This window comes from Eucyclogobius newberryi, unplaced genomic scaffold (assembly GCF_026437365.1).
Source record: "Eucyclogobius newberryi isolate DKJ021-1_F unplaced genomic scaffold, fEucNew1.0.hap1 SCAF_2, whole genome shotgun sequence".
Classification (NCBI taxonomy): domain Eukaryota; kingdom Metazoa; phylum Chordata; class Actinopteri; order Gobiiformes; family Gobiidae; genus Eucyclogobius; species Eucyclogobius newberryi.
Window position 1 is genome coordinate 22,670,857 of NW_027315834.1, and position 18,597 is coordinate 22,689,453.

At 42.9% G+C, this 18,597-nt stretch overlaps 1 protein-coding gene across 6 annotated transcripts in view; it reads right to left on the reverse strand.

Annotated features, from left to right (window-relative positions):
- dab2ipb (DAB2 interacting protein b) overlaps positions 1–17,711 on the reverse strand; it is a 105,182-nt gene extending 87,471 nt beyond the window's left edge. For 2 of the 6 annotated variants that reach the window (XM_072454541.1, XM_072454539.1), the window contains exons 1-3: positions 17,487–17,711; positions 13,972–14,093; positions 12,185–12,290 (exon numbers count right to left, since the gene is read on the reverse strand). In XM_072454541.1, the coding sequence (XP_072310642.1) occupies positions 12,185–12,290; positions 13,972–14,093; positions 17,487–17,526 (268 nt within the window). In that variant the 5' untranslated portion in view covers positions 17,527–17,711. Of the gene's footprint in view, positions 1–1,719; positions 2,042–10,058; positions 10,308–12,184; positions 12,291–13,971; positions 14,094–17,486 lie in introns of those variants that run through there. The other 4 variants (XM_072454546.1, XM_072454545.1, XM_072454542.1 and 1 more) reach the window with 3 other exon arrangements.
- Positions 17,712–18,597: the final 886 nt, after the last annotated feature.

Here is an 18,597-nt window from a genome sequence, read left to right on the forward strand (position 1 = left end):
GTAATGATGTAATAAGACAGTAATAATTATAAAATACTTAATAGAACCACTGAACATACAATACCTTCATTTAAATTCACACAGTCTAGTTTGAACTTCTTTTCCAGAAGCCCTGGTGACCCCCTGGTGACCCCCTGAGAATCCTTGGAGAACCAAATTAAGAACAAATGGCTTTTGATATCAAGGTTCAAAAAATACTGACATAAAAAAAAGCTTGAACCACAAATTAAAGCATTCCACTCCAATGCCAAATATCCTCCAAAGTCCAAATTTAATTGGCTTTAGTCCAAAACTCCAATAATTGTAATCTGCAACTGATTTAAGGGCGATTTGAATCAAACACAACCTTGCTTTGACCAAAGACCACCTCAGTTTTATTGATTGTCATACGTGTTATAGCTTTATTTGCTGTGATGCACTGTCTGCGGTCATCTTTCTGTTAGAAGAGTATAATTATTTTGTTTCTCTCTTCGCATGGACCAGCCTTCACTTCTTCTCTGCATCACCTCAGCTAGTTTACTATGTTTCTTTGCATTGTACTTTTAATAGGTGCTGACCACACTAAACTGGAACGCCCTGAAAGAGCTGCAGTTTGGGGGATGCACTGACCTTGAAAAGACATTCAAACTTTGGCCAACATCAAATCTTTACGCATAAACTTTGAGGAGAAACTATCACATCTTGTCATGTTTAAGTTACAATGTTATTCACCAGTCATGACGTTATGCCAGTCTGGAACATGTCTCAGCGTATTACACAATACTTTAAATACAACATACACCATGACTTAGGCAATAGAGATTAGTTGTAACTCGAACTCTAAATCTGACTTGTAAATCTACATCAAAACACACAAAATAATCTGACAGATTTGTCCCTCTGCAATCTGTCACAACAAGAATGCATTAATCTACGTCCCTCTTCTCGTCATCTTTCTTTTCCTCACTAGTCTCTGTTTGGAGTTGGATTGATACAGCAATTCCAATCCAGCAGTCCATAATTCCCACTCGGTATTCCCTGTAATCCCTCGTCTCCGGCTGTTGTGAGCTGACTTCCTTCCCCACAGCTGCTGGGCGGCTCTAATAATAGGACAACAATGCAGACCCAAGCCTGGACACACAGTTATGGACAAGTAGTAAAAGGGGAATCTCATTAGACACACACACACATTCTCAACTTTCATCAAAATTGAAACACTTCAAATCACTTTCCGTGCACAAGCCACTCCGAAATTGTGAAGTTGTTGCAAGTAAATACATGTTGGTGGCAGAATGATGAGGCAGTTGAACTCTGAAATGAGCTGCTCTCTGTGGTAAAGACAGACATAGACAGCACTGGCTACACTGCAATCATGGAAGAGCTGATAAATGAAGACTACATGGCACTAAAGCAGCTAATGACTACCTTGTGCTTATGCTACACACCAACAGACAGTGAAAAGCTTATGTCTAAGTGTTTCATGTTTGTGTTGCAAATCAGCCGAGACAGTTTAATTCTCTTGGACAGCCCCCCTGCTGTGAGAAATACATACACATACACCCCCCCTCATGCTACCTAAGAAAAGACAAGTAGCCTTTGCTTGTAATGTGGCACTTTAAAAGCTTCCTAACGTTATGCCTCCTTTTCCATACTTGGCCATTCCAGTACCAACACATTCCGGTACACAATCATGTTTCCAAAGTTTTTCAAGAAAGAACTATAAAAATAAAGCTTGCTTACCTCAGACTAGGTCCCACCTCAGAGTTACAAGGAAAAGAAGAATCATTCTGAGAAGCATCAAGCGGTAAATCCCCAAACTTGGCTACCTTGCTCTCTCTGTCCCGTCTGCCTAGGACTCATTCATGGCAGTGGACAGAGAAAGTATGCATGTGATGTGTTGGAGCGTACTATCCTCTGGCATCCAGCTGGGTTAGCGAGCCCCCCTACTCAGGCACGCACAAGCCAACAGAGAACTTTCTTTGTGCAGCGCCTCTTTCTTCTACTTCCCTGCGCTCCATGACTTCAAACGGCTCAGAAACTCCTCGTTCTTCTTCTCGCACATGAGCAGGCTAATGAAAAAAGGGAAGCACAGGGAATGCCTCTGCACTCAGCGCTTTGGAAGTGCAGGAGGAGGTGGAGGAGGTGGAGGAGGACAGGGGGCGGGGTTTCGGTAAAGAGAGGGCTAAATTCCTATACGGCGGCCATCCAATCAGGGGCTTTGTTGCGGTTGACCAAAAACCGCGGGGCTAGACCAGGCCTCTCACTACCAAACTCCAGCTTTAAGGCATTAGTCGGAGTTTGTCTTGTACAGCACTTAGGGTTAGTCTGCGAAGGCAATGTGAAGGGCAATAAAGTTTAAATAAAGAAGTTAAAGGATCTATGTTACGTTTTTGGGAGACAATAAATGGTGGAATGTCACAAAAACACATTTAGCAGATTCCAGTGTTTAGAGTACAATGCTACAGTGATAGAAACCATAAGTAACAGTAGAGAAAGGACTTACCAAACTTCTGTATCTTGGAAGTATTGTAAATGTAGATTTCAGAAACAACCTCCGGCAGCAACATCGTAAATAATGTGTGTGTGCAAAATCTCAGACCAGCGTAGCCTAGACCAGAAACACATGTCTAAATATCAATAAGCGTCTCTACTGAAACTATTTGCATCCCAGGCCACATTCCACTCCTTTTAAGAAGAACAATGGCCCTCTCACGTTACACTGTCCTTGAGTAGACGTTTGTCAACTGCAGTGTGAGTCCTGAATGGTGAGAGCCGCACTCAGGTACTGACTGACCGACTATTTCTCTACTGATCTTACACTGTTCACAATAAATGCCCCGGGAGCAGAGATTATGACATGCGTTCATGCCAGTGGTACATGTTTGCAGTTATGTAAGGCTTGTGATATTGTTGTTGACTTATTTATAAAAGTAATTTAAGATCATCCACTCAAAAATCACAAATACTATTGTGTAACAATGACATTTTACATAGCTGCTGTGCAAAAGCTGACATGAGACATTAAAACAATACAAATAACAATAAATGCAATATGCAAGAAAATAAACAGAATAGCTACATTTGGTGCGATGATAAAATGCGCTCTATATCAATCATTTTGTAAATATATGATTTCCAGATTTGGGACAGAATCATATTTAACTGTGTTAAATAGTCAACAAACTGATTTCTGAAGAATAAACACATTTATTTGAACTCTCCAGGACCCAGTGTGTTCTTTAAATAACTTTTACAAAAAGGAATATTTGAATCATGTAGTTGAGTTCTTCCCGATCACCCCTCTCCAGGTGTCACTGTCATTGCCCACGTGGGCGTTGAAGTCCCCCAGTAGAACAACGGAGTCCCCGGTCGGTGCACTGTCCAGTACCCCTCCCAAGGACTCCAAGAAGGCCGGGTACTCTGCACTGCTGTTCGGCCCGTAGGCCGCCACAACAGTGAGAGACCTGTCCCCCACCCGAAGGCGGAGGGACGCGACCCTCTCGTTCACCGGGGTAAACTCCAACACGTGGCGGCTGAGCTGAGGGGCTATCAGCAAGCCCACACCAGCCCGCCGCCTCTCCCCGCGGGCAACACCAGAGAAGTGGAGTGTCCAGCCCCTCTCGAGGAGATGGGTTCCAGAGCCCAAACTGTGCGTGGAGGTGAGGCCGACTATATCTAGTCGGTATCGCTCAACCTCCCGCACAAGCTCAGGCTCTTTCCCCCCCAGCGAGGTGACATTCCATGTCCCCAGAGTTAGTCTCTGTGTCCGGAGATCTGGTCGCCGAGGCCCCTGCCGTCGACTGCCGCCCAGATCTCTCTGCACCGGCCCCCTATGGATCCTCCTGCGGGTGGTGGGCCCACGGGAGGGCGGCCCCACGTCGCTCTTTCGGGCTGTGCCCGGCCGGGCCCCGTGGGGTAAGACCCGGCCACCAGGCGCTCGCCATGGAGCACCCATCCCAGGCCTGGCTCCAGGATGGGGCCCCGGTGACGCCGATCCGGGCGACGTGAACTGCCTTGATTGTGTCGTCGTCATAAGAGGCTTCTGAACCGATCTTTGTCTGACCCGTCACCTAGGACCTGTTTGCCTTGGGAGACCCTACCAGGGGCATGAAGCCCCCGACAACATAGCTCCCGGGATCAGAGTTGTCAACCGATCACCACCTGGTGGTGAGTTGGATCCGCTGGCGGAGGAGGAAGCCGGACAGACTTGGCAGACCCAAGCGCATTGTGAGGGTCTGTTGGGAACGTCTAGTGGAGCCCTCTGTCAGTAGGGTATTCAACTCGCACCTCCGGGAGAGCTTCTCCCATGTCCCGGGGGAGGCTGGGGACATTGAGTCCGAGTGGACCATGTTCTCCGCCTCCATTGTTGATGCGGCTGCTCGGAGCTGTGGTCGCAAGGTCTCCGGTGCCTGTCGTGGCGGCAACCCCCGAACCCGGTGGTGGACACCGGAAGTAAGGGATGCCGTCAGACTAAAGAAGGAGGCCTATCAGGCCACTCTGGCTTGTAGGTCTCCGGAGGTCATCGACGGGTATCGGCAGGCCAAGCGAGCCGCGGCTCGTGCTGTCGCAGAGGCAAAAACCCGGGCCTGGGAGGAGTTCGGGGAGGCCATGGAGGAGGACTATCGGTCGGCACCAAAGAAATTCTGGCAAACCGTCCGGCGCCTCAGGAAGGGGAAGCAGTGTCTCACAAACACCGTTTACGGTGCGGGTGGAGGCCTGCTGACCTCGACTGGGGATGTCGTCGGACGGTGGAAGGAATACTTTGAGGATCTCCTTAATCCCTCAGTCACGTCTTCTGAAGAGGAAGTAGAGACCGGGGACTCGGAGGCTGGCTCATCCATCACCCAAGCTGAAGTCACTGAGGTTGTCCGCAAACTCCTCGGTGGCAGGGCTCCGGGGGTGGATGAGATCCGCCCTGAGTACCTAAAGTATCTGGATGTTGTAGGACTGTCTTGGTTGACACGTCTCTGCAACATCGCGTGGCGTTCGGGGACCGTGCCTCTGGACTGGCAGACCGGGGTGGTGGTCCCTCTGTTCAAGAAGGGGGACCGGAGGGTGTGTTCCAACTACAGAGGGATCACACTCCTCAGCCTCCCGGGTAAGGTCTATTCCAAGGTACTGGAGAGGAGAATCCGACCGATAGTCGAACCTCGGATTCAGGAGGAGCAGAGTGGTTTTCGTCCCGGTCGTGGAACACTGGACCAGCTCTATACCCTCCATCGGGTGCTCGAGGGTTCATGGGAGTTTGCCCAACCAGTCCACATGTGCTTTGTGGATCTGGAGAAGGCTTTTGACCGTGTCCCTCGGGGTGTCCTTTGGGGGGTGCTCCGGGAGTACGGGGTCCGGGGCCCTTTGCTCAGGGCTGTCCGGTCCCTGTATGACCGGAGCAGGAGCTGTGTTCGCATTGCCGGCAGTAAGTCAGACCTGTTCCCAGTGCATGTTGGACTCCGCCAGGGCTGCCCTGTGTCACCGGTTCTGTTCATAATTTTTATGGACAGAATTTCTAGGCGCAGTCAGGGGTCGGAGGGTGTCCGGTTTGGGGACCACAGGATCTCATCTCTGCTGTTTGCAGACGATGTTGTCCTGATGGCTCCATCAAACCCGGACCTGCAACATGCACTGGGACGGTTTGCAGCCGAGTGTGAAGCGGCTGGGATGAGAATCAGCACCTCCAAATCCGAGGCCATGGTTCTCGACCGGAAAAAGGTGGCTTGCCCTCTCCAGGTGGGTGGGGTGTCCTTGCCCCAAGTGGAGGAGTTCAAGTATCTCGGGGTCTTGTTCACGAGTGAGGGAAGGATGGAGCGTGAGATCGACAGGCGGATCGGTGCAGCGGCTGCAGTGATGCAGTCGCTGCATCGGACCGTTGTGGTAAAGAGGGAGCTGAGCCGAAAGGCAAAGCTCTCTATTTACCGGTCGGTCTACGTTCCTACCCTCACCTATGGTCATGAGCTTTGGGTAGTGACCGAAAGAACAAGATCGCGGATACAAGCGGTCGAAATGAGTTTCCTCCGCCGGGTGGCTGGGCGCTCCCTTAGAGATAAGGTGAGGAGCTCGGCCACACGGGGGGAGCTCGGAGTAGAGCCGCTGCTCCTCCACGTCGAGAGGAGCCAGCTGAGGTGGCTCGGGCATCTGTTCCGGATGCCTCCTGGGCGCCTCCCTCGGGAGGTGTTTCAGGCATGTCCCACCGGGAAGAGGCCCCGGGGAAGACCCAGGACACGCTGGAGAGACTATGTCTCTCGGCTGGCCTGGGAACGCCTCGGGATCCCCCCGGAGGAGTTAGAGGAAGTGTCTGGGGAGAAGGAAGTCTGGGAGTCCCTGCTCAGACTGCTGCCCCCGCGACCCGGCCCCGGATAAAGCGGCAGAAGATGGATGGATGGATGGATGGATGTAGTTGTGTAATTTTGCGATGTAATGTGCAAGATAAATTCCAAGTATTTCCGACAGACATGAGGGATTACTATGGTATGTGTCACACCAGGTTCACTCTAAAAACACACCCCTCCTTCCCTCCTTTTATGTTTGTGCCCTTGTCATCAGTAAATCTTCAGCTTGTCACTGAGTTTGTTCACTTGTGTGCGCTCAGTCCTGGAAGTGTCAAAAGACAAGCCTGTTATATCGACTGCATGGAAGGTCAGAAGTATTCTGATAATCACTACATCTGTCGCCATCTGATCTAACTGGGACAAATCAGGTAGTCTTTTGTTGGGAGAGTAGACGCATAAGCAAAATGGCTCCAGAAAATGCTGAGACGAGGGAAAATTTTACACTTAAAACAAAACTGCCTGCATCTCTCTGACTGTGTTTGAATGTAAAGTGGAGAAGTGGAAAATGCATTAAAAGTTACGTGTACAGTATATTAGAGGCAGAAAGAAAGTCAGATGAGGCCATTTTAGACACAAAGGAACTTGTGTGTGGCACGTGGGGTCAGACTTGTGCTGTACAAACTCTGCCATAAATGCTTTTTGTAGCTCAGAAGAGCAACAGGATAGTACCTGCCTTATATGATCTGCTTAAGAGACAAACAGGACTACAAAATACTGACAGGGGCAAGAGTCTTGTTTGTTTATGATGTTCATCAATGACAGAAAATCACCGGTAGTTGAGAATAGGTAGCGGTTTGAAAGAAAGACCTTTGTGTTTGCACTAATTTATTACAGAGACTCTATATAGATTTTAAACAGAACTGTATGACACAAAATGCACAAATGTGTTTATTTAGAGCAGTCACTATTTTAAGTTTACTGTACCTTTCTATTTTTCAGTGCTGCCCACATATCCTGTATCACTACAGCCTCCATATTATGTTGGATTTTTACATTTCTTATTTGGTTATAGTGGAATCTTTATGCAGCATTAATTCTTTATTTACTGAGGTGCTTGATCAGGGCTGTGCTCAAACCTTTTTCAGCAGGACAAAACTGAATTTAATTACGTTGCTGGTTAAAAGGACCGGCAGAGACAAGTTTAGCCACCTTTCCAACTTTAGACAGTCAGCTGCACTGCAGAACGTTTAGTACGAAGGCTCTGCCGCCTGCTTGTCTTCACAAATGCTTTTCCTTTAAAGGCCTGAAATGTTTGACACTACAGCATTAAACTTATCTCCATGGAGACAATCCCGGGACACCACAAGGCCTAGTCACAGGTCAGATCTGTGGAGACGTCACTAGGAACGCAATAATACTCTATAATAGCAAATAATTCAATACAAGCCTCACAATACAATACTACCCACAATATAGACTAAATGCTATATTGATACTGTAATGCCATTCCAGGCAGAGAAAAAACATCTCCATGGAGACAAGCAGGTGTCACCCACAACCGAAAAGGTTACATACCTTTAATCAAAACACATATTCATGAGGCCTTTTTCACAACACTGCCAAGTCCCAATAAAAAAGCAATGCAAGAGTCCTGTTGACCTCACGCAAAAGTCAAAGTCAGACAACCTCCTCAGACAAGTCTTTTCTCACAGCGCTCTGGGCCTCTGGCTGCTGTGTGGGCGGAGCGCATCAGTATATGATTTACAAAGACATTAGAAGCACATTCTTAACAAATATGGAGTGAGCATGAAACATGATCAGTGGCTCCGCTGCTCTCCCAGACATAAACACATAAGGAAATCATAGAACAAAGAGCAACACTTAGACACACACACACAAACACACACACACACACACACACACACAAACACACACACACACACACAAACACACACACACACACACACACGCACGCGTACACCGTGTTTATGGGCTCCTTATTACAAGTCTGTGCCGTGGCAGAAGTGTGCGCCGCTGACTGACAGGCCCACATCACAGGCTTTCTCTCGTGCCACTGTTATGGCTGGACACTGGTCAACATCTGAAGTTATTGCTGAGCTCTTTACTTAGCGAGTTATTTAAATCCAGCATTAGATGAGATGTGAGACTTGATGGACTGTAGTCCACTCCAGATTTAAATATCAAATTGTATAAAAATAATCTTAATGTTGACCAAAGTTTTATTAGTGGCAAATTGATTTAGCAATACAACATATTCAGTCAAATCTAGCCAGAAGTCGCACACAATTGTTTTTGCTTTGTGTGGCCAGGAAAACTAGTCAAAGAATCCACTTTTAAGATGACGTGAATTTATTATTGGCAAATCACTAAACACCCTGAAGATAGAAGTTCTGGCGACATTTCATTCAGAGGACGTTTATCTCACTATGCATTCATTGTAATTCGTTTAAGTTCTAAAACAATTTCCTTCTTTGTTCCCAGTCACTGTTGCGTGACCTTCATTAACTCATTTATTTGATCTTCACATAAAAACAGCCAGAATGTCTCACATACATTCGTGTCCGAACTCCATCTGCTCATTAAAATAATAATCACAGTACACAAAAAGTACTAAATTACTAAACAAACCACTGTACTAAGGACTACTTCATTCACATGTCACACCCACAGAGACGAGACAAATGACACAAGGAAAAAGGATTCATTCAAAAACATTAACATTTTCCCCAAAACAGAACGGAGACAAAACAAAATGGAGAAAAACACAGTTCTGTAAAAGTAAAACACGTGTGTCCTACTGGCTTTCAGCGGTCCAGTTTAGCCTTCTTCAAGTAGGACAGGGAAGTACACAGGCCTATTTACATGTGAATGAAGGGCATGGGCCACTGCGCTCCTGTCTAACTTAACTTAACACTAACTTAACACTTTTGGATGAATTGCACTATGTCACACTAAATTATGTAATTCCTAAGATACTATTATTTATTTTATGCTTATTACAAACCTCCTAACTCCCCTAAAAAAACATTTTCAACAAGTTCAAGTACTTTCAATGAAACAGCTACTACCACTACTACTACTACTACTACTACTACTACTACTACTACTACTACTACTACTAGTACAATAATCTCACTATTTGCAGCTCTTCTACAATTAACATCAGCAATATCTTATCCCACTATTACAACTTACAGATAACTACTTTGAAGGTAAGGTCAACATTTTAGTTTGCTCCTTGTTATATTATTTTATTTTTTTAGAGCATAAAAAACAGAGACAAAATAAGTAAAAAATAAAATTACAACAAAGAACATTACCGTAAGTCCAAAATAGACGTCCCATTTAGTCCTCTGTATTCCACTTTCATTCAGCACCCACACGCCCCGACCACGACACAGCCTACAAATATATCGCACAGTCACCAAATTACCCTCAACCAAATTAGCACGCCCACATCCCGCTCGCATATGCCACTGTTAATTATTCCATCCTGAACGGGGACAAAGCGAGACGACACAAGTGCCAGAAACTACGCATGAAAGTAGATTTTGAGAGACTCCTTTCGCAGACCCACTCCCTCAGTTGCGCGGTGTCGTTTCCATCACGTTGCCATGTAACACCCCTCACCCCTTGACCCTCAGCAAAACACTTCTTTTCATTCGAACAGAGGCTCTAGTCAAGAAGGACCACAAGGAGAGGTGCACAGGACAGCCATGTGATCCTGCTGCCGTCTGTACCCACATTCAAACTTCCCTGTCCTTCAGGTTTAAATTCTTTTGATTCTAAACTTACCATTCTGCGCCTCCGGAGGGCTGCTCATGTCAGTTTCCATGTTAGATGTGTTGGATGATCCGGTCCAAGACTAGCATAGCCATAGCTTGAAAGAAGTCGATTAAAGTATTTCAAGTCCAAACTGCTGTAGTTGTCTTCTCCTCTGCAGTTCCTGTTCTCCTGTTGAGAGTGGATTTTTGGCCAGGTCTCAAGTTCTGCTGCCTGCCAGCTCAGCGCAGGCTTTTACCACTGTGTTACATCTGTCTGCCGGAGCCCCTCGCTTTGGAGAGGTGGAAGGAGAGGGAGGGTGGGAGAGAACAGCAGGGAAAAGCAGAGGGAGGAGAGAGAGGGAGGAGAGAGGCGACGTTTCTATGCCGGAGTGACGAGTCAGCTCTGGGTGGGCCGATACAGGGGCAATGCTTGAATGTGTCCACTATGATCTGTTTTACTTATGATAAGGAATGATTTATACAATTTTTTAAAATAAACTATGTCTGCTACAATGTAAAAGTGCATGACAAAACTAACAAACAAACAAACAAACAAACTAACTAACTAACTAACTAACTAAGCGCTGCATTAAATCAGATTATTTAAACTTCAGATTATCCTGCATATTATTGCTGTCAGAAATAGCAACTGTAGTGGGACTTAATATTATCTTATCAATAATATGAGGTTGTTTAAAAAAAATAAAAAAATAAATACTGGGTTTAATGTCAAAATGCTGCAAAAAGCTTGCGTTTATTTTTTGTTATTTCATTTTAATGTCCATTCCCTTTTTGAACCTCAACAGTGACATTTACAGGGGCCATAATATACAAAATCAACTTTATATTAGGCATGTTTGAATAATCCTGTATTGTCCCGCCATCCCTTTATCTCCCTTATTAATTATTACTTATTAATTACTATTACTTATTATTAATACTCCGAGTGATATATGGTAGGTTCTAAAATGTCACGTAGCCACTTTGGAAAAATTCAAACAGCTCAATGAAAATCTGCTGTTTGTTATGGTGAAATGTCCCAGAGTCAACAGATCTGTTTAAATTATTAAGCCCGTTTGGATCAATTCTGCAGTTTACAACAAAAAGTAAAATGATGATGTATTTAGTAGTAAGTACAGTTCAGGAATAAGTACCTGGAAAAAAAACATAGTATAGTATGTCTTTCTGATGGATTGGCTTCCACAACATTGTCATAAGAATAGTCCAAAAATATAGCCCTGAACCTCGTGCAAAGAAAGGCCAGAGCAGCCTCTTATGGAGAAGAGAAGAGATGAGAGCGCTCAGACTTGTTTGGGAATCCTATTTATCTTGTTGTCATATTTATTCTTCACAATTCTTATTTAAATTTGGTGCCACAAGGACACACCTACACCAGTGAATACCGGTAGTTGAATAAAACATAGATCTTATTTATCTTTGTGAAACTGGGACGAGTGGAACATCAAATGAAATATGCACACATTTTGTTACGGTTGTGTTGGATTGCACAGCAGACAACCAGATGCCTACAGAGGGCATTAAAATAATAACAATAAACATAACAATTATTTCATTGTATGGATACATTATTATTAGTAGTATTGCTGTTCATTACAGATGAATTAATGAACCCTCGAAAGCCATTCAGCTTGTTTGTAGCTATGTTTATCTGTCATCAGGGTTGATTTTGTAGAATTTTTAAGCCAGATTCCGGTCACTCCCGGCAACATAGTAGCTATGACTAGAGTGGACACTAATGAATTCATAAAATAAAACAATAATACAATTACTTGTATGATGCAACAATTTAAGAGGGTAAAAAGTAATTCTGATGGAAGACAAAATGCTAGTTGGGAAATATCTTGAGAAATTGCGCCCTCTTGTGTGTGAATTCTATACGATTACGGTAGAACAAACTCACAATATAACATCACAATACTACAAAACATATTTGATATATTATATATACATTACTGATGTAACTATATGATTGAAACTGGTTGGCTATCAAAAGTTTAGTTTAAAATATTTAAATCTTAAACAACCTGAAATGTCTCCATCTAGTGGTTTAAACAAATACTGAGGAAAATGCATTTCAATTATTGTGCGTGTTCACATTAATCCCAGCTGAAGTAAAGTAGGTTGTAAATTACTCACCACTTTCAGTGGACATCTGGTTGTGGAATTCTGGAAATCTGGTTTCCACGGGGACACTGATGGTGCGTCTCAAAAGATGAGCCTTGCATGATGCTGCGCGCCTGCCCTGGAAGCAAAACAACTTGTAAAAGCATATTATGACATACAGCCTCAGCATTAAAAGCAAAACTCATTAAAAGTAAAATGAGAGGAAATCTGATCAGATTATCATGTTAATGCTTAGATCAACTGCAGCAATGTGCAAGTGTTCTCGACACATGCTAAGGCAATAAAGGTGATTTAGCACCACATTGGTCTATGTCTACTTATACCGTGCTTTAGTTCGCCTCCCAAAGCTTTGGCTTTCAAAGATTAACCAGACAAAAGAAGACTGATGACAGGGAGAGAAATGGCTGAGTCAAAGCAAAGATGTGAAAGGAAGCTGATGTCCTCCAAAGAGACTGATAATAAGCTTATCGAACATAGACACACATCTGAAGTCAATACAACACTTTGCCTCAGACTATTGGTTTCTTCTGTGTTTCACTGTAGCACACAGAAAATAATAGCTGTGGGATTTCATTGTTCAAACGCTCTCTGAACTCTGGGTCAGACATTCGTTTTTCTAGTTGTTTTGTGTTTGAAATTAAATTCCTTGACTGATAACAAAAGAAAAAATAATGGATTAAATATATGTATCTCAAAGTTAGCTTGAAGCCTTGTAGTGTTGTCAAAAGCACCGCAAGTTTTGGATAGAAAATCTCTGCACCAATTATACATTTCTCTGAGCTCACCCGAGTCGTGTGGGAAACAATAATAAAACCACCACACACTCCTTAATTATTCTCCAAAAAACAAGTAATTAGGATTAAACTAGGATGTAGGGTTCAGGAAGCGGATACATACTACAGTCTAAATTAGAGGTGGGGGGTGTATCAAGAGTAGATAATATTGCAATTGTTGTTTCAGAGATATGCAAAATGAGAATATCAAGTATACCACCTATAATTAAAAACATATTTAAAATGACAACAAAAAGAGATAATAACATCTTGTGGAATCTTCCAAACAAGTGTGTGAAGTGACATTCATGCTCTTTTATGGTTCATTTTACAGTCCATTCACGATTTGTATGATTCTATCAATTGCCAGCGAAAATTCAAAATGTATTCACAGAATGAGAAGTGGGTTAAAAACGTAGAGGATGTAAACATGAGGACAACACGAGGAAGAGTTTTGGAATAGCAGTATGTGTGGTGAGTTTAAGGAACGGGCTGAAGGATTTTAATGTGGTTTTATGAGATTATGGTAATTCTGACTTTATGGAAATGATAAACTATGATAATGTAAATTAATTAAATCCTGGTGAATGCAATGAGTTGAAGTTTGAACTTGGGAAAAGGGTTCTGATTAAATAATATTGCACTTATTTTCATCCCACTTTCCTTTTTGACATATGTTAAAATGCATTAAAATGAATAGTTTTTCTTTAAATTGTATTCAACATGAACTTACTCAAATCAATATATTAATTCAAATGTTTAGCTGGCCACATGTCAGCACATTTCCACTCATAGCAACACATATCTGTACTTTGATTTAGAAAGGAAGTGGATAATGGGTGGTTTAGTCGTAGTGGTTTCGGACTCAGCGTTTACATCTCCAATCATGAATTGTACAGTGATGATGTAATAAGTGAGATGCTGCTCAGTGCTTTTGTCTATTACTTAAGACATGGAGGGAGTGTGAGGGAAAACAAGACAATAGCGAGACAGAAGGACATGACAGACTGGACAGTTGGCTCTCACTTCCTCCTCCTCGTTCAGAAGCAGCATCTGACAGTCAGGGACCACACAGTACTTGTTCCACATGGGCTTCTCCTCGTACGAGCGTTCACGCGATATCCACGGTCCAGTCAAACCGTGCACTTCTGAGGAAAGGTCAAACACAAGAGTCAGAAATACTGTGGAAAAACTCTTGAACTATGAGGTATCTGCTGAGGTAATGCAGTGTGATTAAACTCAGAGCTCAGATGCAGATGTTCTGTGGCTGTGAGCAGGTCAAGCAGACACACGTTTCCTTTTAGTGGCAGGTGTTTTAAAGGTGCTGCTGCTGCTGCTGCTGCTGCTGATGATTAAGTTATGTAACAGCTTAAGTTCTCAAAATAGAAATCAAATCTACAAAGCTTTATTTTAATATTTGGCCCTTTATATAGCTTCATAAATGTTTGCTCATTATTCAACAGAATCGATTATTATAAAGCCATTATTGATTTGCTGTCCTGGGCCGCGTGCGTTTCCTTGATGGTGTGTGAGGCATAAATGGATTATTTATGAATCTCGTGACCCACATGACTGCACTGTGCCTTATTTTACGTAATGAGAAGACATGGCTCTAAAAATATCTTTAAAGTAGGCTTAATTTCAGCCCAACTAGCGTGGCGTGTTTAGCAAAGCAATCCAACCGCAAACATCGTAAGAGTTCAATCTTGAGTGTCACGCACGGAGCTCAGCGCAGGCCCCGGGAGCACGCGCGGGCCCCGGGAGGAGCACGCGCAGGCCCGGGAGGAGCACGCGCAGGCCCCGGTAGCACTCGCTGGCCCCGGTAGCACTCGCTGGCCCCGGTAGCACGCGCATCCTTTTGGCGTCGACCACACCAACATGACATTAGGACCGTTACATACTGAGCTTAAATAAGTATTAAAGTATTTACCCAGCATCAGCTCCACACTCAGGTGAGAGTGATCGATCTGCCTTTGTCGCTGTGTGGGGGGACAGGGGGAGGAGGGGGGCATAGTACTCTTTTTCTCCCCCTTTTTTTCTTTCTGTTCTTTTCTCTCTCTTTTTTTCTTTTTCCTGTGGTTGAACTAATTGTATAATTTGGCTCAAAAAACAGCAATGTTAAAAACGCATCAAAATGACACAATAGCATTCGAAATATAGTTTGCCCTATTTTTCTTTAAATAGTTTTTTTTTTTTCTTTTATCAGGGCAGGGGATCAACCACAGCTGACTGGTAAAAATGTTTTGATAAATCTAAGTCAGAATTCTCTAATAATAATCTAATCTAATTTACTGTATGTATTGTTAGAATAAAGTTTGAAGTTGTTCATGCCATATGTTTTAAATTGTAGCCTTAAAATGTAACAATACATAAATTGTCTGTCTTATGTCTGTGTGAACATAAACATGCAATGGCTAAGTCTTTTGCTTCATCCCTTTTCTTGGATGATTAGACAGATTTCATATTTTATACACACACATCCAGGTAACATAATCCATATCATATTTCTCCTTTAGAATAGACACAAACTGGATTTTAGAACTGTATTTATGTGCTTATCATTATGAGCCTGATCAAACACAAAGCCATGCCTTTCCACTTGCCAGTGATAAATGGGGGCTTTTTGTTAACACGTTCACTGTACTAGAACAAAAGTGAAAGATTGTCTGAGTATCACTTTGTCCCCGTGAACAGCAAAAACAAACAAAAGAAAATCTAATATTCTGCATGGCCAAACAATATCTTGAGCATTGGGTGAAACGTACTGGATAATCTTTGTGGAGGAAAGTGTAAGCAATTACTTTTTTGCTTTGCATAAACTTGTATTTTGGTCACATAAAAGCAGTGTTGTGTCTTACATATTTTTAACATTACAAAACTTGAGATGATATAAAATGCAATCAATTATATTATTTAATTTTGTTGTATCCCTTAGTTTCCTAAGTATCAGCATATAATTAGCCCTCAGATTCCACTTTGTTTTAAGGCTTAGTCCTGTTCACACCTGCTATGTTCTGTGTGCTGTGGGCCACAACAACACACTCAAGGCTAATTTACACGTGTCCATATGCTGCAATAGCCCCACATCTGTTCAACATACAGAGATAGCATCTGCACAGGACTGATGCTGTTGTTCTGCTGTATCATTGTTTACAGAGCGAGAGGTATGGGACGAGGAGATAAAATAAAAGCTACGCAGGACATGCTGACACTGACTTCACCTTGGAGTTGGATACAATCGCTGATGGGCGACGGACTGGAGAGGTGTCAGAAGAACAAGAGTGGCGGCCAGAGAATTTATGACAGTTACAACGTTGTGTCTCTGCACGGCACAATTTTACATTCACTCTTCTTCACCAGTGTTAGTGTTAGCAAAGGCGTTACAGACTAGTACAGTTTGCACTTACTTGTAGAAGCTTTTATAGTTTTATTTATGACATATATGTGGATTATGTCACACTGAATACTGTCTTTTATTTTGTGTGAAATCATAATCAATGCATTAAATAAACCAGGCCTTGCTTGAAAGACATAAAGACATACATATGTATTTCATATTTACAGTCCTCCACAAGCACCTGTACATTCTTCACATTCTATTCACATCTGCTTTAAGTAAGTAATATTTCAATAACTGACAGATTCCTCATGTGTTGAGCAGATGGAACAAAATAGTTTGGATTGAGTTAAATCAATCAATCAATCAATCAATTAACATAAAATGTGTCAATGTAATACTCCACCAACATTCACATCTTAACGTTCAGGGGATCATCACATACTTATACAGTACATCCGTCGAATACAAGGCAGATTTATGTCCTTGGCTACTGTTTGAGGAATACAGATGGACAAGGATCAACTATTTTCTGGAACAATTCATAGTTTTTTTCCCCTCAAAAATGTCTCAAAGAAGACGCATTTTCTTACTGGCTGGCAATATAATATCATACAATTTAAATAGCAGATCACATTTAGATAACATTTATAAATGATTTCCCACTATATTCTTGTTGAGTTAAGAATTGGATTCAGTATAAAAGAACAAGGAAACATATTTGCCACCAATGGATAATTGGAGCTGAAGCATCCTTCTTATCACTAAGGGCAACTATGAACAATCCACACTGGCAAAGCACAACAACACTGTCATGTACACTGTCTCCATGTGAATAACAAATCCAATGTGGCTCTGATTCCCTGCTTCTACTCAAACTGATATAGAACAATACATATTTGATGAAATGAGTAACCAATGGTTGAGATAAATTTGAATGAAAAATCTCCAAAGTAGCACACACATTGTTACTGCAAATAGGTCAGCATATTGCCATGTTATGTAGTCCATGCATGCTTCACAGCTGTGCCTTGGGTATGAAGCACTTCTGATCCCGGGAGATGTAAACATTCCATTTCCACAGTCATCATAATAAACATAGAGATTCTAAGGTATCTAAATGTCACCTAGTTGTTGAAACTGATGTAACAAACGAGCAAATGTGAACAAGAAAATGTCATGGAAGAAAACTAAATGTTCATACCTGACAGAGAACCAGAAGACATGCTTTCTTGCTGCTGCATCTTGAGTATTGGCTCGAGTGCGTGTCTATAGTAATAGTATGTCCATCATCTAGAGCACACACCCCCTTCAGTGTTCGTTGTGGTGACAAGGTCCTGGTCGTAGCGGCTTGGGGAGTGGACTCAAGGTGGGGTGAGAAGATGAGCTTGCCGTGTTATCTAATACTGTCACCAGTCTTGTTCATTTTGCCCTTTTGCAGTGTTGAGCGTTCAGCAGCGGCGCCTGGCAGCCAGCACATGTACTGTACTGCAGATGGAGAGTGATGAGAGTCTGAGGCAGAGGTGGGCGGAGCCAGAGAAAAGATTCTAGGAGGCTGAGAAGGAAAGGAAGGAGGAGCTGAGGGGAGGGTCGGTGGGGAAGCAATCACCTTTATAGGCTTACTTGTTTGGGCAGCGTGCCATTACTCACCAGCACCGCCCCTCCCCCGGTGAGTACCATGCACAGACTGAACCACTTTAAGGCTTACAAGAACCGCAGCATCCTGTTGTAAGTGTGACAGAGGTCTGACGCTCGGGGAGATGTCTTCATGAGAGGTCACATCATGCGTAGAGCTGTCAAAGCATGTTCAGAAACGTGAGGGAGGGCACGGTTTCATATGCTCACATATTTAACAACAACTTTTTACTATTTTATTAATGACAGGTTATTTTTAGTAACATTAATGCACATTGTAGAAGTAGTTGAAATTTGTTTTTAGGAGTGCATTGGTTATTTTGTAGTAGTATGCTATGTGTATTAAGAAGTAAAAATGCAACCAATGGATGAGCATGAAGAACAATATATTTGTATATTTGTTAGTTGTATCGTAATATCTGAACACTTTTTTTAGGAATCAAAATGTACAACTGTGTGTTGTCCAGATGACTACCTTTGAAACCCTTCCTACCATGGACAGCTCCTGGACAAATAATTACGTTGACTTGTTTGTCAGTTGTACTTTTCCTTGGACATGTCATTATGTCTACAGCCTGCAGCAGCTTGAATCAGATCAGGCTTTTACAGGATTCAACATTTTGCTAAATAAATCCATTAATCCACTTGTCAAACTCCTTTTTTTGAGTGTCTTCTTTCAG